Source organism: Glycine soja, chromosome 10 (assembly GCF_004193775.1).
Source record: "Glycine soja cultivar W05 chromosome 10, ASM419377v2, whole genome shotgun sequence".
Classification (NCBI taxonomy): domain Eukaryota; kingdom Viridiplantae; phylum Streptophyta; class Magnoliopsida; order Fabales; family Fabaceae; genus Glycine; species Glycine soja.
Window position 1 is genome coordinate 29003191 of NC_041011.1, and position 27401 is coordinate 29030591.

The 27401-nt window shown below is 32.4% G+C and overlaps 1 protein-coding gene across 1 annotated transcript; it reads right to left on the reverse strand.

Moving 5' to 3' along the window:
- Positions 1–14333: 14333 nt before the first annotated feature.
- On the reverse strand, positions 14334–15288 carry LOC114370297 (TPD1 protein homolog 1A-like). Its single transcript, XM_028327604.1, has 2 exons — positions 15132–15288; positions 14334–14952 (listed from the first exon to the last, which is right to left on the reverse strand). The coding sequence occupies exons 1-2, from the start codon at positions 15187–15189 to the stop codon at positions 14636–14638; spliced, it is 375 nt and encodes a 124-aa protein (XP_028183405.1). The 5' UTR covers positions 15190–15288; the 3' UTR covers positions 14334–14635.
- Between the last annotated feature and the right edge of the window lie 12113 nt (positions 15289–27401).

Here is a 27401-nt window from a genome sequence, read left to right on the forward strand (position 1 = left end):
TTCATCTCAATGTCATTCTCAATATCAACATCATCTCATCTCAATATCATTCTTAACATCAACATCATCTCATATTTCCATAATCATCAATAACAACATCAAATCATATTAACATAATCATCAATAACAACATCATCTCATATCAATATTATCATAAACATCAATGTCACCTCTTATCAATTAATGTCATCAATAGCAATATCATCAGTAAGTCAAATTCTGCATATACATACATATATAATTCATGCCTAATATTCACACTCCCTAGGTCTTCAAACAAAACAAGTCTAATAAAAACAATAATGTCATTTATCAATAATAGACGCATCGCATCCCATTAGTAAAAAACATTATTTTTCATAAAAACCAACAGACAACAGGGACAGGCATACATCCCCATAGTTAGGTTCCCTGACCCCAAATATGGTATTAAAAGCCATAAATTATAATAAATTCCCCTCACCTACTGTAAGCTCTACGCCAACTCCTCTCTACTTCGCTCAAAGACCTCTCTCGTTCAAGTTCGTTAGTCCAAATGCTAGGTTTTGTATACCAAATTGAAGGAGATTTAGTATAGATTTCATAAACAAGGTAATGACAACATTCAGAGTCAAATACCCCTGTCAAAACATAAAAGGGCTAAGGGGTGTTTCAGATTCTACTAAAAAGGAGACATCATTTTAAAATTTGGATCACGCCAATGTGACCGGGGTTCAGTGAAGGTCACGAAAATAACATCAATGTTATAAAAAGATAACTTTTACAATGTCTCATTTTCAAGGGTTTTTCAAAGGAAGTGTAAAAACACCCTATTACAATACCCAAAACACAAGAGACACTAAGAGAAATTCAAATTAACTAAGAGAAAGGCTTAGAAGATAAGATTACCTCATAGAAGCTACTAAAGGAAGGATTGAGAGAGTTTTCTCCAACATTGTTATTTTCAAAATCCCAACGGTCAAATTGTGGGGAATTGTCTTGGGAACCTCTAACCACAATTTTAAGATGATCCAACGGTTAAAGAATTCAGGATCTCAATTTCACTTAAATAGGTTTAGGTAAAATTTGAAATCCCATAATTTCAACTTAGCTCAATAAAACTCCACATAACTCAACATCCACATCAAGCAAATCACACATGACTAACTCAAGTCATACCTCAATTCATTCAAGTCAACCATATAGTCAAATAACACAATAAATACAATTAACCATCGATTTATAATTAGCAATATTTTAGGGTGTTCCAGCAACAACAAAAGGAATCGTCGACAAGGAGACTACTGTTCCAACAACAAAAAAATGAAGAAAATATGAGGGTGGAACTAGAAACCACCGAAGAAGTCTAAGAAATGGCAAAGGTTAAAGAAGAAGCTACCAAAATTCGAGCAGCCAAAAGATACAATACAAAGGTTCAACCACGAGCCTTTCAGCCCGACGACCTTGTATGATGAGTCCAAGGGGAAGCCAAAAAGGATCCCCGAGTAGGAAAGCTTGTCCCCAACTAGGAAGGTCCCTTCAGGGTCACAACCAACTTAGACAATGGATCATTCCAACTACAAGAGATGGATGGCAAAGCAATCCCACAAACATGGAATGCCATCCACCTAAAGTTCTACTTTACCTTACCTACACTTTAAACCCAATGGTGTACTCTTTTCCCTACTCAAGTCTTTTATCCCAAAAATACAAAATCTAGGGTTTTGGCTTGGAGGGTTTTTAACGACGCACATCTGGGGTAACGAAGGGAATTTGTGCTTAATTACATAAATTGAATAAAATTCTACATCCCTTCCTTTTCACATCTCTCTTATCATTACGACTCTAGTGTGTGCCACCCATGGCAAGTGACACATATGCAAGAGCGTATCAACAACCTACCCTTCATCAGCAGCTTGCTCCTTCACATCAATCTCTTCCTCATCAAGCAAGACGCCCTCCTTCACATCCTTGAAGGGATCAAAGAGACCTAATACAAGGTCATTTGCAAAGAAATCGGCCTGCCTGACGGTTTTTTGAAAGCCTTTATCATATTGCTCTGTGGCCTCCTTCTTGTAAAGAATCAGCTCTTCCTCGAGCTCCTTGCTGGCCTCCCTCACCTTGGAAGCCCGCAACTCACACTCCTCCAATCTGGACTCCGACTCTTTAATTCGGGCCTCCAACTTAGCAATCCTCTTGGCTAGCCTATCCTTCTCAACTCCACTTTGACACCCAAGTCCATCTTCTCAGCCTGCAAATTCTTGCAGCGTTTAAACAAGTCAATTGGTGGTTCGCCATTACAACCTCAACAAAACCAATAGTGGCATTGGCCACCTTAGGGTGCTCCACTCGCCACAGAGTCCGAGCAGTAGCCCTCCACTTTGCAACATCCGCCTCCAAGGATGCAACCTTTTGCACAGCCTCTTGGTGTCGCAGTCCATTCTCCTCCAAAATTGCCAAACTCCTTTGGAGAAACACCTTGGCAAAGTTAGTATCATTTAGCACCCCAGCCAACCTGAAGAGATTTTTGTCGAAGGCTGATACAAAGTTAACCAGGGTCTTTTGCTCCAGCTTATAAGTGGCACCCCACAATAAGTCAACATCACTAGAAGTGTACAAATGATCGAAAGAGATGCGAGGGCACGAGGACAAAGAAGGCGATGCCATAGATGCTAAAATAGCAGCAGGGAGGGCCACCACAGTTGACGAAGAAAGAGGCAGCATCGCCAGAACACCAGTGGTCGCCACACCGACACTTAGTAAAGGGGCCACAATGGTGGATGACGGCACCATAATAGACTCGGCCTGAGTGACTTGCACATCAGCTTGAACAGCAACAAGAGAAAGCTCCTAAACAACAGCCGTAGGAGGAGGTAAACGAGAAAGAGTAGTAGGGGTCTGAGCAGTAGTAGGAGCCTTGACAGTTTGTGGAGCCGGAGGCACATCTTGCATAATCGTGAGGCGACCTGCAGTGAGCCCTAGCCCTACAACCTGCCTCAGGGCACAGAGGCTCATAGGGGCCTTCGACTTCTTGCGACCCGATGGCCCAGCAACATCATCCCTCTTCTTCTTTACCAAAATAGAGGAAGGAGCACTGGGGTGAACAGATCCTATCCACAAGGGTTAATAGATCCTTATCGTACAACTTAAACTTGGTGGGATCAAACTGCCAATAGAAAGGGAAGCGGGGCTCCCAGTCCCTATTGAACAACAATGGCATCCCATCAGCCACGACATCAGTAGCTAGGAACTTAAAGAAACGGTCCTTGAAATGGCAAAAGACATTTGAGTCAAACTCAAACAGCTTGGAGACACTATTCATGGAGACCAATCCAATCTTGCCAAACAATTTTATTTGGAAGAAAAACAAGAAGACCGACACATTAGGCCAAACTTTGAAGAAATGACACAAAATTTCAAAAGCCCGCACCATCGCCCAACTGTTCGAGTGAAGCTAGGAAGGGGCCACATTCAAGTGCTCCAATAGAGCATACTGAAAGGCAATTAAGGGCAGAATAATGCCCAGGACCTCAAACAGAAATCTGTACATAAATAAGAAGGGCAGAAGACCAAGCACCACTCTAAAAAATGGGAATTCATCACTCCCACAAGCCTGAACAATCAGCTTACAAGAGCACTTAAGGTTTGCCAGCTTCACATGGTGCTAAAGCCCAACGACACTCGCCGCCAAGGACAGACAGGACTTATACTTCAATGGCTAGGGTGGACGACGACAACCCAACACTTATATTAGGTCGTATGTGGGGAGACATTCTCACATCTCTGCCACTGCTTGCTCTCCTCGCATCTAAGAAGCAAAAGGGGAGAAGGTCACAGTAATCGAGACTGTACAAAAGGTTTGTAGAAGCAATGCTTTCCAAGTTTATTTTGATGATGCCAAAGACTCAAGTCAAGAATCAAGAGTTAAGCAAGTTTCAAGAATTAAAGATTCATTCAATCAAGAATCAAGATTTTAGTGAAGATTCAAGAGAAGACTCAAGATATGCAAGAACTTCAAGAAAAGCATCAAGATAAGTATAAAAAGTTTTTTTCAAAAGAAAAGATTGAATAGCACAACTTGTCCAAAAGAATTTTTCAAAGAAAAATCTTTTACCAGAGTTTTTACTCTCTGGAAATCGATTACCAGAAGGCAGTAATTGATTACCAGAAGCCCAAATAGTTATATAACTGTTATACAAAGTAATAATTGATTACCATGGACATGTAATCGATTACCAATATTTTTGAATGTTGGATTTCAAGTTTCAAGAGTCACAACTTGTGATAAAACATTTTCAAACTTGTGTAATCGATTACACAATATATGTAATCGATTACCAGTGTTTCTAAACATTTTGATTTTTAAATTTAAACATGAAGAGTCACATTTGTTGATGTGTAATCGATTACACTATAATCGTAATCGATTACCAGTGACTTATTTTGAAAATTAAATTACCGAAAGTCACAATTCTTAAAGTGAATAATTTTTTAAGACTTTTTAAAGAGTCACAACTTTTAAAGTGACTAGTTTTAAAGAAATTGCCAAGAGTCAAAAACTTTAACTTGAGTCATCAAATGACTATAAATATGTAACCATGGCATGAATTTCAATAAGAGATTCCTTTCATTCATTTATGAATTAAAAAACCGATTTTCATTCAATTATTCTCAACATCTTTCTAAGAGTTTTTGTTCAATACTTTCTTTGTCAAGAAAAGTTCATTGGCCAAAAACTTGTGTTATTCTTCTTCTTCATTCCTTCTCCCTTTTGCCAAAAGAATTCAAAGAACTAACCGTTTGAAAATTCTTTTGATTCTTTCCTTCTCCCTCTTTCCAAAAGAATTCAAAGAACTAACCGTCTAAGAATTCTTTTGATTCCCCAAACAAAGAATTCAAAGAACTAACCGTCTGAGAATTCTTTGCCCAAACACTGAAATCAAAGAAGTAACCATCTGAGAAGTTTGTGTAAGAAGTGGGTAACTTCTTGGTTGTAATAGTGAACACAAGGGAGGGCACATCCTTTGTGATTCGCTTCAAGTAGAGGGTACATCTACTTGGTTGTTCAAAGAGAACAATGGAGGGCACATCCCTTGTGGATCTTTGCTTGTAAAGGATTTTACAAGGTTATTGGAAATCTCAAGAACCATGGGTTGCTTGGGAACTGGACATAGGCACGGGTTATGGCCGAACCAGTATAAATCTTGTGTTTGCTTTCTTCTTCCCTACACTCTTTACTTTTCCACTATGCACTTTTTATTTCCACTTTACTTTTGTCTAAGTTATTATTTTTGTTCTTTACTTTCTCATAACTTAGTAGTAAAGCCTAATTGAATCTAGTAATATTAAGAAGGATAAATTTTAATTAGTCAAGACACATTAATAATTAATTCAACCCCTCCTCTTAATTATTTTGAGGCCACTTGATCCAACAAGTGGTATCAGAGCAGGTATCTTGAGAAAAGTTTCACAACTTCAAGATTCATGGCCTCCTCAAATTCTCTGTTTCCCGAAGAAAACTCCATCCATGGGCCACCTATCCTTAATGGTGAGGGTTACCACTACTGGAAAACCCGAATGCAAATATTTATTAAAGCCATAGACTACAACATTTAGGAAGCCATAGAAATAGGACCTTATGTTCCCTCCATAATAGATCAAAGCACAACAATAGAAAAACCTAGAGATAAATGGTCTGAAGAAGATAGAAGAAGAGTTCAATATAATCTTAAAGCCAAAAACATTATTACTTCTGCCCTAAGAATAGATGAATATTTTAGAATCTCAAACTACACTAGTGCTAAGGAGATGTGGGACACACTTCAACTTACACATGAAGCCACAACTGATGTTAAGAGATCTAGGATTAATACACTGACCCATGAATTTGAACTCTTTAGGATGAACACTAATGAGAACATCCAAAGCATGCAGAAAAGATTCACACACATAGTTAATCACCTTGCCTCCTTAGGAAAAACCTTTCCTAATGAAGATTTAATTAATAAAGTTTTGAGATGCTTAAGTAGGGAATGGCATCCCAAGGTAACTGTCATTTCTGAAAGTAAAGATCTTTCTTCTATGTCTCTTGCCACACTTTTTGGCAAATTACAGGAACATGAGATGGAACTTCAACGGCTAAATCAAAATGAAGAAACCGACAAAAGGAAACGAAGCATAGCACTAAAAGCCTCCTCATCAATGCAAGAGGAAAATGAAGATGAAGAATCAGAAGATGAAGAAGACTTCTCACTCTTTGTGAAAAAGTTTCACAAATTTGTCAAGAATAAAAGAATCGAGAGACGTCAAAATTTCAACCATGGAAAAAGATCCCATGAAGGCTCTCCAACTCTTAGATGCTACAAGTGCAACCAACTTGGTCACATCAAAGCAAATTACCCCTCAAACGAGCAATGGCCTGAGAAGAGTGATAAGAAAAGCCATGAAGAAAGAAGGACCAAGAAGGCTTACATCGCTTGGGATGATAATGATTCATCAGAAGGATCTGAAAAGGAAGAAATCAATCTTTTAACAAATGACTATGAGAGTGAAGAGGACATCACTCAAAGGGATTAAAATCAAGATGGCAATCTGATTTCCATTTCATTCCAATGATGAAGATCAAACATTCCAATCACGAAAAAGGTATTATCTTATCCAATTACTCAATTAAGTGGTTCAGTTCATTCATTTTGAATTAAATTGTTAACATGATGACCAACATGTTTTTATTGGTTTGGGATTGCTTTTAAAATGATTGATTGTGTTATTTCAACTTTCCAAGTTTTAAATTACCTTTAACAAATCTGAATGTTTGATGATGCCTGTGATCTATATCCTTCAATCCATGTGTGATTCTTGTTTGATATGTTTGAATTACTTGATTGATTGCTTCGACCTTCCACCACCATCTTCATAGATTTAGATTATTATTATATTTTAAGTTTAAGCAGTGTATTTGGCTATGTTTTATGACATTATTCTCTGAACTTTGGTTATGTTTAAGTATTTGGTACTTAGTTAATTATGACTGAACATGGTGATTATATTTATTTGCTCTTAGTTGTTTATGTTATGTGTTTTAAACTTGGTTATTTTGATGATATATGACTAAGTGGTATGTATTTAAACTTTATGATATTCAAATTATGCTTTATGTATGTTTTAATATTATTTAGAAATGATTCTATTTTTTACGTACTTTGGCCTTTTTGATGTTGCCAAAGGGGGAGAGAAATTGGATATTTTAGAAATCAAGATATTATATTTTCGAAGTTTTAAAATTAAGCATGAATTCAAAAAAAAGGGGGGGAGAAAGAGATGAGTGAACGATAGAACAAAACTTGCATGTATTCTCTTGATTTCAGGATTGTCATCATCAAAAAGGGGGAGATTGTGGAAGCAATGCTTTCCAAGTCTATTTTGATGATGCCAAAGACTCAAGTCAAGAATCAAGAGTCAAGCAAGTTTCAAGAATCAAAGAGTTGTTCAATCAAGAATCAAGATTCAAGTGAAGATTCAAGAGAAGACTCAAGATATGCAAGAACTTCAAGAAAAGCATCAAGATAAGTATAAAAATATTTTTTCAAAAGAAAAGATTGAATAACACAATTTGTCCAAAAGAATTTTTCAAAGAAAAATCTTTTACCAGAGTTTTTACTCTCTGGTAATCGATTACCAGATGGCAGTAATCGATTACCAGAAGCTCAAACAGTTTTATAACTGTTTCACAAAGTAGTAATCGATTACCATGGGCATGTAATCGATTATCAATGTTTTTGAACGTTGTATTTCAAATTTCAAGAGTCACAACTTGTGATAAAACATTTTCAAACTTGTGTAATCAATTACACAATATATGTAATTGATTACCAGTGTTTCTAAACATTTTGATTTTTAAATTAAAACATGAAGAGTCACATCTGTTGATGTGTAATCGATTACACTATAATGGTAATCGATTACCAGTGACTTGTTTTGAAAATTAAATTACCAAAATCACAATTCTTAAAGTGACTAGTTTTTGAAGATTTTTTAAAGAGTCACAACTTTTAAAGTGACTAGTTTTCAAAAGAGTCATAACTTTTAAAGTGACCAGTTTTAAAGAAATTGCCAAGAGTCACAACTTTTAAAGTGACTAGTTTTCAAAAGAGTCACAACTTTTAAAGTGACCAGTTTTAAAGAAATTGCCAAGAATCACAAACTTTAACTTGAGTCATCAAATGACTATAAATATGTGACCATGGCACGAATTTCAATAAGAGATTCCTTTCATTCATTTACAGATTAAAAAACCTATTTTCATTCAATTATTCTCAACATCTTTCTAAGAGTTTTTGTTCAATACTTTCTTTGTCAAGAAAAGTTCATTGGCCAAAAACTTTTGTTATTCTTCTTCTTCATTCCTTCTCCCTTTTGCCAAAAGAATTCAAAGAACTAACCATTTGAAAAATCTTTTGATTTTTTCCTTCTCCCTCTTGCCAAAAGAATTCAAATAACTAACCGGCTGAGAATTCTTTGCCCAAACACTGAATTCAAAGAACTAACCATCTGAGAAGTCTATGTAAGAAGCGGGTAGCGTCTTGGTTGTAATAGTGAACACAAGGGAGGGTACATCCTTTGTGGTTCGCTTCAAGTAGAGGGTACATCTACTTGGTTGTTCAAAGGGAACAAGGGAGGGTACATCCCTTGTGGATCTTTGCTTGTAAAGGATTTTACAAGGTTATTGGAAATCTCAAGAACCGGTGGTTGCTTGGGGACTGGACGTAGGCACGGGTTGTGGCCGAACCAGTATAAATCTTGTGTTTGCTTTCTTCTTCCCTACACTCTTTACTTTTCCGCTGTGCACTTTTTATTTCTACTTTACTTTTGTCTAAATTATTGTTTATGTTCTTTACTTTCTCATAACTTAGTAGTAAAGCCTAATTGAATCTAGTAATATTAAGAAGGATAAATTTTAATTAGTCAAGACACATTAATAATTAATTCAACCCCCCCCCCCTCCTTCTTAATTATTCTGAGGCCACTTGATCCAATAGGTTTGTCCTATATTTTTTTATACCTGTAGCACCACTCATTGAGTTGGTGAGGAATCATGTTCCCTCATGGGAAGATGCCCAGGAAATCGGTTTTCAGACCTTACCTTACTCCAACATACCAAACACCACTAATATATATGTTTTTATTCTTTTTACAAGTGTTAAGGGAAGAAGCCCACGGTTTCAAGAATCTCTGGATTTGAGGTCAAATCCTTTTCAAGGGGGGAGGAATGATGCAATCCTACCCCACAAGGGCATTGGATAGAAGACTCCAAGAAGATTGGGCCAAAGATGCAAGAGAATGCCCTAGGATTCTCATGAGCTTTAGGGTAGATTTCGGGCCCATGGGCTAAGTATGAGTCAACTTATCTTTGTACATATTATATTAAGGTTTCATTATTTTTGGGCCTTGTATTTAGGGCTCCATAATGTAGGTAGGGTACCCTAGAAATGTAGGATTTTTCAGCCCTTGTATTTTAGGGCACCTAGACTAGTTTTTGTATTAGGGGAAGTTTTGTAATTTCACATACATTAAGTGAGTATTTGATTATATGTTGGGAAATAAATTTAATTAAATTGGGAGGAGCACAATCCAATTAAATTTTAGAGGGGGAGGTGAACATTTGCTTGTTACACCCCATTGCCACATCATATTGTCTCATTTTGTGCATGTCCTTTATGTTTTACATACCTCATGACACCTAAACACACTTAGTGGAGAGTCTTGGACTTGATCTTGGATTAGTGGGCTGAAGCATAGCTAAAATTCACTAATCATAATTAGTGAAATTTTGGCTCCATAAATTCAATTTCAAATTCAAGTGAAATTTGAATAGAAATTCAAATTTCCCTCCAATTTTGTGTGACACTTAGACTATAAATAGAGGTCATGTGTGTGCATTTTTTAAACTTTGATCATTTGAGAATTACACTTTAAAGTTCATACCTCATTTGAGGCACAAAATTTCATGCTCCTTCTCTCTCTCCCTCCACTCATATTCTCCTACCTTCAAGCTCTTATCCATGGCTTCCTATGGTGGTGAGCTTCTTCTTGACTCATCTTCTCCTTGAAGTGGCGTCTCCAATCATCTTTCTTTCATCTCTATTCCGCTATCATTGATCTTCAAGAAGCAAAGGACTCCATTGATAAAAAAGATTCAAGGCTTACAAGCTCCACATGGAGCTACATCACAAAGGCACATCTACAAGCCAACGTGTGAAGTTCAATACCCCACTTAACCACATCCACCCTGACGTGTCACGATTCAAAATTAATTAATTATTCTTTTAAAATTAAATTAAATTATCTCTTATAATTATTTTCAATCACTTTATCATATGAACTAGAAAAATCATGATGTTACACAATGTCATCAATGCATTCCACAAGACATGAATATGAAATGAAAAATGTATTGACATGTTGTGCTGAAAATAGAAATATATACACCATAGTGTACTGCAAGCATGGTTGTGAAACTTAGTTCAATCCACCTGGTCGAACCGGTCCAACTGGGACTCAGTGGTTTAACCGGGTTGATTTTGCTATTGGACCGTTCATGCATGTGACCCGGTCAAACCCGGTCGGTTTTGTGAAAACCCGGTGACCCAATCGGTTTTAAAAACCCCAACTGGGTTACGCATGTTAAAAAAATAATGAGAGTGCATAAAGTTTATCCGCACTCTTTTTGTTTATTGGAAAACTGAGATTCTGTCTCATTTTGTTTATTGAAAAATTGAATTTGTGTTTTAATTTAGGTAGTTAATTTTTACATTCTATTTATTACTAATATATTATCAACTTTAATACTTCAATTGTTATTTTGAATTTTAAAATATAAAATTATGAATGAACTTTTCTTAATAAAATAATGTTAGTTATATACTATAATAAATATATATATATATATAATTTTAACTTTTTTAATATAGATCAAATCAAATTGGACCAATTATTGTCCCATCATTAAATCAGTGGTTCATTATCTCAATCAGGTCAATGATGTCAATGATGGGACTAAATTTCACAACTATAGGTGGTAGTTTTTCAGTTTTTTTAAACGACGTTATACGTGGAGGTCTATATATAATGCGTTGCCAGGTGCCAGCTGACGAATGACATACGAAACATAGCATACAAAGTTGTATTAGTTTTACTTTCCTTCGAAAGAAAAAGCTATTCTCTTTTCCTTAAAAATTCTACTGGTAATAAAAATTAGTTTTGAAGCATTGATTTATTTAGTTTGGCAGCTTTTATTACACACGATCAATTCAATGGATTGATGTATCTTGAGAGAATAACAACGCATTATATTTCTTTACTAGTGAAACGTTTTCTCTTTAAGATAACACATCTCGGGCTTACATTGGTTTTTTTTTAACTCTTCTCTATTATATGTATTATTTTTATTGATTAGTTGTAAAATCATTCTATGTGTCTTAATTCAATGTATATTTATACCACTGCTATGTTTTGTTGTTTTTTATTTCGTAATTTTTATCATATATATATATATATATATATATATATATATATATAAAGGAATATTTTATAAATTTGTAATTAAATTTAATGTGATTTATAACTAAAGCTACATATTTAAAGTAACTAATTTATAGTTTAAAATAATTTATAAAAACTAAAAAAATTTAAATAATATGTGAGACATTAATTTACTAACATATTTCAGAATATTCTCTTTTTTTAAAAGGAATTTCAGAATGTTCTCTTAAAACAAGTCTTTCAGAATATATAAATAAACCATAACAAAACAAATTACTAACGTATTTGCCTAATAAAATTTATTGAATTGAATCATATTAAATTAGTATTTAATGACATTAATTAAAAACAAAAATGAATTTGTTTTAAAATTTAATACTATTTACGGCTATTAATTTATATTAATACTATGTTGATATTTTTAATCATCGACCATTAAATTAGTATATTGGATTTTCTTTTTATAAGTTTGAGCTAAATGCAATGAAAGTAAGTATTTTATTTTTTTTATTCTAATTTTAGTAATTTTTCAAATGTTGGAAGATCGAGGTACACATCTTCCTCTAAAATTTGTTGAGAATGATCTTACTTCATTAATAAAAATCGTGGTGAGTATCCCCTTATCATATATATTTTTTAGCAACGTAATCCTTGTGCTAAATATCATACTTTTCTTTTGGTAACGTAAACTGAGTCTATCTGTGTTTTGTGTTTTTTAAGATTTCTTTTTAAATTAAAAATTTGGATAAAAAAATAAAGTCAGTTTATAATTGTTAAGCTTTTCTCCCATTCACCTTTCTCTCTCCGAGAATTACTTCATTTTTATCTCATCTTTTATTGAATTTCATCATCTTTTGTTTTCTCCTCTCGATAAATTTTCTTTATCTACGTCTTATTTTTCTTACAAAACCACGCTTTTTTTTTCTTTTTACCACCTATCTCTACGAATTTTCTTTATATATATCTATATCTATCTTACATATTTTTGTTTTATTTACAGAAACATATTTTAATTTAGGAAAGAGGATTTGAGTGAACCTATTTGAATATAATCAACCATCCTTAACTCTAATATATAGTAACAATCCTTATCTCTGAAATTAAGCAGCCATCCTTATCAAGGTAGGCGTTAAATATTTCGTTAAGGAGCTTTGAAGAAAAAAGTGATAAATAATAATAACATTTAAATTTATGTCACAATAAAGTTAACCAATTCGAAACTTGAAAAATATTACATAATTAAAATTAATATCTTCAAAATGTTTCATTAAAAAATTCTTTAAAATGTTTAAAAACTCATTCTAAATAATTTAAGACTATATATTTTTAATAAAAAGCACTATTTCAACAAATTGAATATAAATTTTATTTTTACAATAAAGATATTAATATTTAATTGCAAAATAAAAAAATCTAGTACATGTTAACATAATATCTAAAAAATAAAATAAATATATATTAATATTTATCACATTTAAATTAAATTTTTAACAATTTACACATTTTATATAGGTACTGTATGACTATTATTATTGAAATAAAAAATAAATCATAATAAATTTTAATTAATCATCTTCCTCAATAATTAAAACATTTAATATGTCACTTGATATTTTAACGATTGATAATTTTATTTATGGAAATATATGTTAAAAACTAAATACAAATATAATATTTATAAAATTGAAACAAACGCGTGTAAACCACGAGTTTAAAATCTTCTCAATTAAAAATTTAATTAGTTATCTTCCTCAATTTTAATATAATTATATATGATATGCTATTAAATATTTTTAAAATAAATTTTATTAATTACATATATATTTTGTATATAAATATTAAATACAAATATAGAATCTAATATTAATTAAAATTAACTAATTTAACTATTTTACTGGTCTTTATTATTTAAATATTTGTTTTTTATGTATAGAAGTTGGGCTATTATTATTAATTATTAATACAAATAATATTTAATTTTACCATTTTAATAATATTATATGTTATATTGTTGGCAAAAAGTCTATATCTACTTTTATGATTGAGCAAACATAGATAGTTTATGATAAAGCAATTCAAAAATTTATACAGACTTGCAAATGATTATTGAAAAAATCTTGAAGATTTAGTTTAATTGATTGAAAAGGTAACTGAGTTGTTCTGGTAAAAAAATTACTATTGAACAAATATTATAAGTGATGCTAAATACAATATCATTTTTTTTGGTTGATGAAGGATTCAAAGTTTCGAATTCTTCTTTCTTCCTTAATAATCAAGTCAACATTGTAAGAAATACTCCCTGGGTTTTATTATAATTATCATCTAAGTTGTTTCACACAAATCAATAAAGCCTAATAAATAGATAAAAAAGAATAATAATTTTATATAATTAATTTTATCATTATTAGTTAATTTTATTTTTGTTATCCATATCATTAATATAAGGCATATAAGTAAAAAATACAATTAATATTATATTAAAAAAATAAAATCACAATTATTTTAGAATAATTTTTTTCTTCTTACATCATAATTTTATGGAAAAGAAGGAGTATCAATTATTTTTTAATCAATTGATTGTTTATTATTGATGTAAATGAAATTCTCAGAGCAATATCGATTGTTATTGTCGTATGATTGTTTCCAACACACGTACCCACTTTGCATATGTCAAAATGAAGATAGAACTAAAAAATCAAGTAAGGAAATTAGTTACAACTTTCAAGATAGGTGTGTGTTCCAAGATTAGGACCCTTTTCTACCAAAAAACAGGATTAGGACCTTTAAATGCTCTATATCCACACACATGATTGTAACAACATACAATACTTTAATCATTCATAAAAAAATACAATATATTACATAGGAATATAACCCACCACAATAATTGATATCCATTGATTTGTATATTGATTCTGGATCAAAATCATATTAATTTTTTATATCCTGTTTTATTAGGAGCTGCAAATCAATCAAAACATAATAAAATTATACAAAATCAACGAAAACTCAAAGGTTCATAGAACTGAAATCCACAGCATGCTTCAAATTCACAGTTATTATCATTATTATTGCTTTTTCTTTCTTTCTTTTTCATATTCTGTTAAGCAAATCCCTATGAACAAGGACCTAAAACAGAGCTTGTAGGCAAAAGCAGAAAGGGAGGATCCCAGGCATAGGAGAAGTTAACAGTATCAGAACCCTTCATTGGATTCCCATTGATGAGTAAGCAGCTATCACCTTCCATGGAAAGAATTGAAGGGTCAACACTTTCTGCACTTTGAAAACCTTTGCAAGACAACTTTATCTGACTCTGTTCACAGTTGCAATTGTTGATCACGGTCACGTTCCACTCAGGCTGGCCCTGGATTTCTCTCCCAGTTCTTGATGTGCCAATATTGATGTTGTTCAAGGAACAGTCATCACATGACCCTGAAAATTTTGTGGATTAATTCAAATTTTCACAGAAAAATAGAGAGAAAGAGGGGGAATTAAATAATTCATCATCGTGAAAGAAGAAAAGTTTAATGAAATTTGTTTGGGTGGGGAAAGATGTGTGAGAAGTAGAAAAAAAAAAAGTGGAAATTTAAAGGAATATTATTAGAGCATACCTTTGATGACGAGGGTGAGGAAGAGGATGGAAGTAAAGTACTTGAAGGTTGTTGCCATCTTCCTTGCTGACTGACTCTTGCGGCTTTGGTTGTCTAATTAAATACCAATTAGCTGCTACCTAGTCTTGGCTTAGCCAATGAATAGTGGTGATAAAATAGGTTAGACTTATACTTGACTAAAAACTATATATATTAAATAATATAGCATATAGTATAAATGCACTTTTATTTATAACAACTATATTTATAGAACAAAAATATATCAATATTATTCCAATTATATAAACATATTAAATATTTAATATTATATCAGGGGTTATGTGTGTGTCAATTAATAATTCATTGAGTGAATTCCTGGTCTAGTGATTCAGTATCTCGACTGAATCAATTATTGATCCGAATATGATAATACAACACTGATTCCAACTACTCAAGTGAGTTTTTAAACTTGAATTTTAAATTTTGAAGATGAATTAAATGCAAGTTTTATTTTGTCCAATTCTATTATACTTTATTTGGATTTTAGTTGAAAAAATTAAAAGAAATTGGAACTTTATAAGGGATAACAATTCTAACAAAATTATGTGGGTATTCAAGAAAATATTTGCAACAAATAAAATAGTTACACGATCAATGGAGATGGGTCTAACATCAAGATTTAAGTTATGTTTGACAAGACATTTCAACTAGTTTTTAAATTTTTTTTTACTATCTGAAGAGTTTGTTTGACTGTTTAATAAATAATTTTTTTAACAGCTTTTGTTGTTCTTGAAACACTACTTAGAGTTTTTTTGAAAAGGTATTTTAGTTTTCTTGAAACACTATTTAAAAAATTATTTTCATTCTCTTTAATTTTTATCCTGACATTGGAATTGTTTAAATCATATTTAAAAGCTTATTTTCATTCTATATTTATTAAGATTTAAACCCTAATTTTAAACCATCTTCACCATATATTCATTATATAATACTATATTTTCATCAATAGCATATAACTTTTTGTGTTTTCCTTCGCATGACACTATGTTTTAAGGTATGTTCGTGACTAACTTAATCTATTATACACCTTAATTGTAAAGCAAAACTTTTGACAATGGTTTTTTCCTTTAAGTGTGTTCATTCATTTTCTAATCCAAGTCTACGTCAACGATTTAGGCCTCAACCCTCAATGACTCTTATGTACTTTGATTGAGGTATGATTTGTTATTACTAGAGATGTCTTTCAGGAATAATGTATATCATTCCAGAAATGTATCTTTGAAACTATAAATTATAGTTCTAGAGGTGTATTTTCAGAATATGTATATTTAATTTCAAAAATACATTTCTAGAAAGTAAAAGGGGTGTACATCTTTAAGAGAAAAGCGTATAATGGGTAGTTGGGAGATAGAAAGGGGTATGGTTGTACTTAGTAAAAATAGTATATGTAAATAGGAGGAGCTCAAATATAATTGACCAAGGCCTAACACTTATGTTGCTTTTACTTTCTGTACATCCATTTTTTCTTCATGCACCCAAATTTTCTAATGTCCCTAAACTACCCTTCTCATATGGTAACTACTTTTCCTTAATCAATTTGGAATGTTTCGGAAGAGAAATTGTTCCAAAAAAAAATATGTGGAGGACACTCGAAACCCTTCTCATATTGTGAAAAATATTTATGGATTACACATTCTAGAAGAAAAATTATGGTTAAACAATCTGAATTGTGTATGGATTGACCATTTCAAATACCAATTAGGAGTCCGAGATTGTCTATCCGAAATAAAAACAATATTTCAGAATAGCTATTTTTAGAACGTTGTTGTTTTTATTCTAGATAGGCTATTATGAATACCAATTAGGATTTCATAATGGTCATTCTATAATAAATCCTTGAAGGCTTCCAGATTGCTTGTTCTAGAAAAACATTTAAAAAATAGTGAAAGCCAAGAAGCAGAAGGAAGTGATTTGGATAACAACAAGAGGGTAACAACAAAGTGGTAAAGAGGGTAACAACAAAACATTTGCTTATAAAGTCATAACCCAACGTCTGCACCAAAGAGGTATGAGGGACTTGGTTAGAAGGATCTGGTTTGGATTTTAGAAGGATCTAATCACATTAATTTGGTTGAGGGAGAAGGAGCCAAGAGAGAGAGCTGCAAGTCCTAACCGAACTGGACGTTGGGGAGGACGGTTGAACTTAGAGTAGAGGAATCATTGAGTTCCTCAATCGACAAGGGAGAGTGATTTGGCAACGGTGGCGAGTTGCAGTGGTTGCCGCAGTGGTGGACCATGAGTTTGAGTATGAGATTAAAGGAATTGTTATGATCCCTTTATAATCAAAGCACGTTATCACCCTTTTTAATAATCCTTTTAAAGCATCGGTAAAAAAATAATCCTTTTAAACCTTTGTTCCTATTTATTCCAAATTTCTAATAATCTATATTCCTTTTTTAATTATGTGTTTAGAAATATGTTCCTTTTTAATAATCTTTTTCACGGTCATTTTAAACCTTTATAATTGATATTACCAATTATGTGTATATATATTATAATTATTATATAATTATAAAGAATATTTCCTCTTAGATTTTTTTATTCATGAAGCAAGACTTGGTGGACCAATGCAGTATAGGTGGATGTATCCATTTGACAGGTACTAAAAATATCATCATTTTTTATTTGAATTTCATTTATTATACTTCTCAAACATCACCTACTTAATTAATTTTGTAGATTCATGGGCATTTATAAATGATTACTGAAAAATAAGGCTAGGGTTGAAGGATCAATTTACACAACTTACTTTCATCGTGAGACAACTCATTTTTGTTCTCATTATTTTAAAAACTTCATGTTATCACCGAGGATTACTAGAAATGAAATGGATACATCCAGTGAAAGAAAGACATCCATCAATGTTATTAGTTTTTAACCAACCTAGTCATCATTCTAGCAAGGATCGACCCAATGGTTAATTGAATAACACAAGTGAACCCATGTTCATGTGTTGATCAACTGCGCTGAAGTTAAATCTTACCATGACTAAGTATATGAGAATCGATGTTTTCATTATTATTCATAATGTACCTTGCATTATCCTCTTAAATTCACCCTTCAAGTGATATATTTGGACAATTCATTCATGCAAACCCAACAACATGATTTCGCTTGTATACATGCTGATTTTCCTACATGGTTCAAGGAACAAGTATGTATCTAACAATTTATTTTAATTTTTCATTATTTATACATTAAAAAAGTATAACTCCATGTTTCTTACATGCGTAGGTTCACAACAATCTTTTAAATGAGAGAAACCAACACTTAAGGGATTTATCAAATGAGTCATTTAGATATGTTAAAGAATGTCACATGTACTTTGTCAATAGGTACAAGTTCCAAACTCATGCATGGTGCAAGGGCAAAAAAATCATAAACAATGGGATTTATGTAAGGGGTCTTATAGAAGAAGGTGAAGATGATTTCTATGGGATCATTCAACATATATATGAGCTTAAGTACAATATTTTAAGCTGTCCTTAAAAATCGGTGATATTTTATTGTGATTGGTTTGATCCATTGGGAAAAGGTACAAGAGAAGATCCAAAATATAAAGTTGTGGATATTCAAATGGATGTAAAATATGAACAATTTGATCCATTTATCATTGCGCATAATGTAAGGCAGGTGTATTATATTTCTTATTGTTGGATTTCCCCTGAAGTTGCTTTTTGGTCCACTTTTTCTTTATACAAATATGTTCAAGGGAAATCCGGTTTGCCGGAAAGCGCATCGGATCGTCAAGTATTTAAAATTAAAACGGATGAATCCGAGTATCGAACTCAGGGAACTAGTATTAGACAGGGTTAAATTCAGAAATAAGGCATTATTGAAAGAAACATTGATAATTGATGGTTTAGAACAAAATTAAACTAAGTCTAGGCTAAAAACAGTAAAGAATACAAGTAAGTAAGATTGACAGCAATAGATAAAAGTGTTGGGTCTTTCTAACAAACAAGCTGATGTATATAAAGATGTTTCTCTAATCGATCATGCTTTTGTGTTCTATATTGTAGCCTAAATTACTAAACCTCGATCCCTAGTTATGTTGAATCAATCCAAGCTTCATCCTCAGATCCCTCTTGTTGGACTAGGCTTAGCTTAAATAGCTTATGAAAGTTTAGACTAATTTAACCTAAGCTTTGTCCTCAGATCCCTCTTGTTGGACTAGACTTAGATCAAACAACATTATTGTAACAGCATATTTAAAACCAAAACTTAATCCGCTGATCCCTCATTTAAGACTAAGTTTCAATCCTACTTCAATCAAGTTCTAAGGCAACAATACATTTTCCAATGCTAAAGTCACCTAACTATGCACACAAATGGGTGATCAGACCAATAGCATACAAAATTTAAGCATTGAAAGGAGCATTGAACACAATAAACACAACCAATTAGGTATTAAAGGAATTACATCAGCTATTCTTTAGAAATCCCCCACAAGGGTGTTTAGCCAGTCATTACAGAAAAATCCTAACAATAATGAGATTAATGTTGGATCAAGTTGTCTCGAAATAATTAAGAGGGGGGGTTGAATTAATTATGAACATGTCTTGACTAATTAAAAATTTATCCTTCTTAATGTTACTAGATTCAATTAGGCTTTACTACTAAGTTATGAGAAAGTAAAGAACCGAAACAATAACTTAGACAAAAGTAAAGTAGAAATAAAAAGTGCACAGCGGAAAAGTAAAGAGTGTAGGAAAGAAGAAAGCAAACACAAGATTTATACTGGTTCGGTCATAACCCGTGCTTACGTCCAGTCCCCAAGCAACCACCGGTTCTTGATATTTCCAATAACCTTGTAAAATCCTTTACAAGCAAAGATCCACAAGGGATGTACCCTTCCTTGTTCTCTTTGAACAACCAAGTGGATGTACGCTCCACTTGAACTGATCCACAAGAGATGTACCCTATCTTGTTCTCAGTATTACAACCTAAGTAGATGTACGCTCTACTTGTACCACAAAGGAAGTACGCTCCAATGTGTTAAGACAAAGAATTCTTAGGTGGTTAGTCCCTTGAATCTTTGTAAGGGGAAACAAAAGATATCTAAGGCGGTTAGTCCTTTAAAATCTTTTGTTCAGAGGGAAGAGGAAGAATCAAAAGAATTCTCAGGCGGTTAGTCCTTTGAATCTTTTGGCAAGAGAGAGAAGGAAGAAAAGATAGCACACTTTTGTTTTTTTTGCAGAATTTCCACTTATAGAAAAACAAAGTTTTGAAACCGAAGTTTAGAAAGCTTTTTGGCAAGAGTTTTTGCAAAGAAAGACAATGGGAAATGGTAAAAAAAAAAATTTGAAAGAGATATGTGTTTTTGATGCTTGTAAAATGCGTGCCAAGGTCTTGCTTTTATAGACTCTTCATGTCTGGTCAAAAAACCATTGGAAGAGTTATGACTTTTGAGAAAATCATGTTAAGAGTTATAACTCTTAACTTTTTCTTCAAAATTATTCATTGGTAATCGATTACCTCAATGGTGTAATCGATTACACAATGTATTTTATGAAAAGTTGTGACTCTTCACAATTGGATTTGAATTCCAATGTTCAGATTCACTTGTAATCGATTACTAATATAGTGTAATCGATTACACTATTTGAAAATCATTTTGGAACGTTACAAATCATTTGAAAATATTTTGAAAACCAATCTGGTCACTGATAACTGGTAATCGATTACCAGAGAGTAATCACTCTGGTAACTTAGAAAATTTGAGAAAATTCTTTTGTAAAACAAAACTGTGCTATTTGGTTTTTGAAAAATTCTTTTAATACTTATCCTATATGAAGTCTTGACTTGTTACTTCTTGATTTCTTCTCTTGAATCTTGAATCTTGGATTGGATTCTTGATGCTTGATCTTGAAGTCTTGAATCAATCACTTGGGCTTTTGGCATCATCAAAATTGCTCGATTCATCATCATGAAGCTTGCTTCTACAATTAATAGTAGAGAATAATTGTTCCTTACACAAGAAGGGGGATCCCTCCTCCTCTCCTTAGCATCTCACAATCACTCTACAACTCACTGATCTCTCTCTAATTACAAAACCTAGGTCTCTCTGCAAAAGCTGCTCCTTTTGTTGCCTCCAGAGCTCCTTTCCCAAAATAGGCACTGTGGTGTGCTCTGGAATTCTCTGCAAATCATCTATATACCCTAATTATGCACAAGACATGCTTTAAATAGGCTCTGAATCCGCGACGTTGTGCTTAGTGCAAGTAAGTGGATTTGAGCTTAGCGCCAGTCGTGCGCTGAGCCTGGCTGAAGACAAACTGTTGCGCTTAGCACACTGATCTCACGCTTAGCGCACAACCTTGATATTGATTCTCTGCCAGATTCTTCTATCACGCTAAGCACACTGAAGTTGCGCTTAGTGATGGATGCGCGCTTAGCCCAACTGATGAGCTGAGCTTAACTGTCACTTTTAGCACTTCATGACTTAGCCTCTTTTTAACCTAAAATTGCACAGATTTCATCATTAAATCCAATGAAAATATTCTAGAGACAGCTTTAACAATAAAACAAGATTTATTTACAAAATTACTACAAAATAACCATAAATTGGGGAACTATACAAGTTTTGGAAAATGTTTTTTTATACAAAAGTTACTCGTATAAGATGACTAACACTTATCTAGCTACACAAACGAGCAAACATGGTTGGTGTGTTGCAATCAAAACAAAGCCAAGGGGTCGCAAAGAATCTAATGATGTGGAAGAAGATGTGCTTTACCAAGAAGGTTCACCTTCACATACCAATGAAGTTATTGAAGTTGAAGGTATTTTTGGATTACAGGATGTAGAAGGTGGTCCTGAAGAAGTGGATGAGCCTGAAGAACCCAAACAACATGTTCAAGTACAAGAAGAAAAAGAAGAAGTATTGGCAGAAGACAATCAAGAGATGGAATTAGAAGATGACTTTGATGTCTCTAGCTCTAAAGAAGATTAGGCACATATAATAAATGTTTTGAATTTTTTTTTATTGAATTGTATTAGTTAATTTTAACGATTATTCTTGGTAACTCTTTATTTTGTGGTGGAAATATCTTAGTTATTCATTATGATCATTATAGGTTTTTCTTTATGAAGTTCACCATATTTGTGGTGCAACTATATTAGTTAATCATAATGATTGTTATGCATGATGCTTATTGTTTGTAATTTTATTTTCCTATGTATAGATATATGACTACAAGAGATTGTGACCCGTCCCTACCCTCATCCTCTTGTGGCAATAAGGGGAAGGAGAAAGCAAAGCCGAAGAAGTTACATTATGTAATTAAAGTATTGTTACAAAGAGATGCACCGGGATCATTTGCCCAAGCCCCATTTGTTGCACCATCCCCATCACCATCCTTAGTTGCTACAACCATACCTTTTGTAGTTGTTGCATCCACAAAGTTTCCATCATCACTTGTTGCAACCAAACCATCCCCAACTAATACAACCACACAACAATCACAGACTCAATGCCTACAAGACCCACCATCACAATAGGATGTTCCATCATTGTTGAGAACTTGTCTGCCAATGAACATCATTAAGATGAGGAAATGGAAGAACCCTTACCCGATGATTATACCCAATGGTACAGTGTAAGAATAAATAAGAATTTAGTTTTTTTAATATATATTATAAGTCCTCCATTATCTTTTAATTTTAGGTAACCTTCTTTTGTATTTAGGTTTGAACCAAGTAGGACTATGTCACAAGCTATCTCAATGACCATTAGGCAGTTGTATCTTCATCCACGGCCTAAATGGGAAGCAATGAAATAAAATACCATGAAAATGATTCATTCCTCCAACACTTTAAGGTAATTTAATGATAATAGTGACCTGATTGATTCTTATCCCATGCATATTATATTTCTAGTATTTCTACAAGCTTATTATCTACATTTTCAAGGATTAAAACCTTTACATGAAGCATTAGTTTTCTATTTTAAGAAAATGTCTTATAATTAATTAGCATTTCCTTTAATTTTTATAAGAAAAATTATTTGACAATTAATCCTTGTTTTTCAAGACATGAAATTAAGAATAGTATAAAAGCTTATAGCTACATGTATTTTATTGGCTCGTATTGGTTTAATTTTGATTTTCAAAGATAGGAGAATCATACTATGTGTTCTTCCATTATATATATATATATATATATATATATATATATATATATATATCTTGATGTTACCTCTGATTGATGTGAAGTTTAGGTCTTGTCTAATGCCTTATGTTTGTGTATGAATCAGCTTCACACCTGCATATGAACTAGGTATTTTTTTTCTGTGTGTGTGTGTGTTGTGTAAGCAGTTTCCTCAAGATGTATATATCATAAAGAAACTAGTATTGGTTTATGTTTGTCTCCTTGAGTAAATCAATTTGGAAGTGGTTGCTATTTTTTTATTTGTTATAATTCATGTGTCATGTTTAATTTGCTTTGTATTTCATATATTCTTTTGTAGCAAACTTAAGAGGAATATTCTGAGTGAAAAACTATAGATTGTGACAGTAATTGAGAAAATAACAAGGTACCTCTATTGAGGTCTACCTTGCCATTGGGTTGACACCATTGTCCTCAGAGAATGAGAGGCTTTCCTTATTGTTGTTAGTTTCAAATGTATCTCTATTAAACTTGTTGTTGTTGTTGTTGCTTTGAAGTTTGTGAAGCATTATTTAGCATTTGCAACATGCATATAATTTTCATGGGATTTTCAAATGCATTTAATTATACTATTTAAGTCTCTAATACTTGTTGTGACCTAAGGTTGTTGGAGTTTTCAAGTCACTTTTGGTCAGCCTATATGAGATGACCAACTTGTTCTTGTGTTTGGTTGTTGTTATTTTCCTTGGGCTTGTAGTAGTTTTACTAGTACTAGACACAATTTCTAGTATAAATAGAAGTATTGGATTGTAGTATTGTATGGTAGCTATGTATCAATTTTAGTATATTAGTTACCTTTCTATCTTTTTCTTCTTCCTTACCTGAACCTTATATTTCTAACAAATGAATTGCTAATAGTTTAATCATTGTTCTATATCATTTTCTCCTAATAGTTCTTAGGTTGTTAGATTTAAAGTGCTTTCTTTGTACAACTTTAAATAATGATCTAATACTCATTGTAACTAAGTAATGCCTAATATAGTATAACCTAAGCTTTCCCTGGCTAGCTAGTTAGCTCACCTAATTATTATAAATAACTTTATGCTTCATATATGTGCTTGCTGCAATTAATAATGTAATAACATATACACTATGGTGACTATTATGTGTTTCCTATACTAATATTTTTCTCTCTTCATATAGAGGTTGGTGATGTGGAGACTTGGCAATGAGGATAGGATATGATTAGGAGAATTTTCCACACTAAAGCCTCTAATAGATTGTCTGATATGTTTGGCAATGCTCGAAAGACTCTTAAGAAGCCAAGATGGCTTGGAGATGACATGTGCAATCGTCTGTTAGCACATTGGAATACATCTGCTTATCACCCAAAGTTTGCATAAGCCACAATAAATCAAGCATTTGAAAAGGTTGGGACCTTTCACATAGGTGGTTCCATTAGCATGCATGATCATGCCATGCACATGGTGAGTACATTAAACTTGTTTGATATTTTGTTTAAAACTTAATAATTTTAAGATTAAATTTTCATTTATTTACCATCTATGTTTTTTTTGCAGGCAACAAAATTTGGTCATTCTATACATATTGATGAGGTTTTTCAACAAAGCCATATAAGAAGGGATATTGGTCAATCTGTTGATGAAAGATCTAGGAGAACACATGTCAATTTTTTAATTATTTTTTCCTTCATTTTATTCACGTTACTATGTTACTAAAAATTGTATTTGTTTAAATAACTGGAAAAATTACAATGAATATATTTTCAAGCTAGGGTTGAGGCTGCATCCTTTGTTGGTGAATCAGAGACTAACCCTCTTCACCTTGCTTTGGAGGAGAGTATTAGGTCTAGGTGTTGAGCCAAATCTGTTGGTGGAAGGAACAAGGGATGAATCTATGAGGATTAAGACCTTGCTCATGATTTTCAAGGTGGAGATAGTAGCCTCACACAAAAAAGGAAAGCAACATGTAGTTCACATGATTCAAAAGAGATTATACAACTCAAACAACGACTTTCACAAAGTGAGGATGAGATTCGCCAATAAGGAAGGAAATGAGCAGATGAATGTTAATTTCAATTGCAATCTCACCCGTTTCAATCATTTCTCATGCAATTCTTACTACCTGACACACACGTGATGTCTTTTAACAGTAAAACAACCACTAAGAGGAAAACCATCAACAAAATGATCACCATGACCAATAGGAAAACCAACAACAACCAGACTTTCCTGGTTATGACAATTAGTATATTGTATTAAAATACTTATTATTACTTGTCCTTTTTTTATGAATGTTGTTTTTAAACTATGGTCTGTTATATAAGATTAATATGTATGACAACAACTTTTTAGTTGAATTATTATAAAAAATATGATCTTTAAAATTTATTTCTTTTTTGTATATGCCATCATTGTAGAATACTAATTAGTAGTAGTATATAATATTATAAATATATATAAAAATAACGTTGCTGATATTACCCAATGGAATATTCGTCGGTAATATACAAAATACTAATAACATCCATTAACCATTATTGACATAATCCTCGTTAGAAAATTTACTTTCCATTACCAATGGATATTCCATCGATAAATGGTGTTCCCCATAGTTTCCGTTACTGATAGATTATCTGTAAAAAAATGTTGTTCCCCATAGTTTTCATTATCGATGGACTATCTGTCAAAAACATAAACGATCATTATTGACAGATAATTTGTCGGAAAGGAAAATAAATTGTACCAATGGATAATCCGTCGAAAATTATTGATGGTGGACATCCAATGGATTATCTGTTGGAAATTACCGATGGATTTTTGAAAGAATTTTTTTCCGATGGATTTTTGTCCTTCAAAAATGTTGTTTTATCATCAAATTTTGTTCGTCGGAAATCAATGTTTTTCTTGTAATGTTTCCAATTAAACACTACAATTTTATCTTAAACATGATAGTCTTTATTGAATGAAAATGAACTATTGAACAACGTTTACTAAGAATTTGAAATGTGAAGAACCATAACGAGAATAATATATCAAGAATAATATTTAACCCATGCTATTCACCAAATGCATTTGAATACACTTGTCTTATAGTTACTCTTTCAACTACTACTCTTATAAAAAATATATATTACATTTTTAGGGTACTTTTTTTTTTTCATACATAGATATAATGAAATACTCACATGATTTCAAGAAATTTATGACTATAAAATAGAATGATACATACCAAAATATATGTCTTTAAAGTCACTCTTTTTGCATCAGTTTTACAAAAATGGATGTAAAAAAAATAGTGACATAATTATAAATAGGTTGACTTCGTTAACATCAATTTTTTAAAAAATAATATTGTTTAATCAATTGACAATATCAACTTTTAAAAATCTATATATGTTAACATTAAATTTTATAAAAATTGATATTATTTGATAATTGTTAACAATTTTTTTATTTTTTATTTATAAAAACCTTCCCTCTCGATCTCACCTGCTTTCCACTCTCAATTTTAGTCTTCAAACCATCTCCCTCTCACCACTCCCACTCACAACCCTCATTCTCATCGTAGGGCACTGCCCTACCATCGCATTCTACTATGTGCGTGACGGGGTTTGTTAAAAAATACTTAAGTCTCACATCGATGGTCTCATTCCTTGGAATGCAATTTATATATCTGTTGAACAACTTCACTACCAATTGATTTTAAGATGAAATCTAATATATATATATATATATTTCAAATAAATTATATGAATGACTTATTGATTCGCACTAACAAAGTTCTCTTATTTATATTTAGTTTTAAACAAAATTACAATTTTAAAATATTAATTAAAGCACTGGATTGCCTTAGAGAAGGTGAAGAAATCCCTAACCCTTATTCCTTTTCCCTTTCTCACACCTCAAAAACCACAAAAAGCTCCGACATTGTGCCTGATCTTCAGAACACTATGTACGCTTTCATCGACGGTTATCCTTGCGTGCGCCTGATGAATCTCTCTGGAACCATCAGTTGTTCAAGTGAGTCTCCTCGCTGTCTCATTCTCTCTCTATCGTCGATTAATTTGCGAGTTTTAAGGATTAATTGCAAGTTAAATAT

Coding starts and splice junctions, on each gene's coding strand:
- LOC114370297 (XM_028327604.1), bottom strand. CDS start 15,189: ATGGCAACAACCTTCAAGTACTTTACTTCCATCCTCTTCCTCACCCTC. Junction 14,953..15,131: donor CCTCACCCTCGTCATCAAAG/GTATGCTCTAAT, acceptor CAAAATTTTCAG/GGTCATGTGATGACTGTTCC.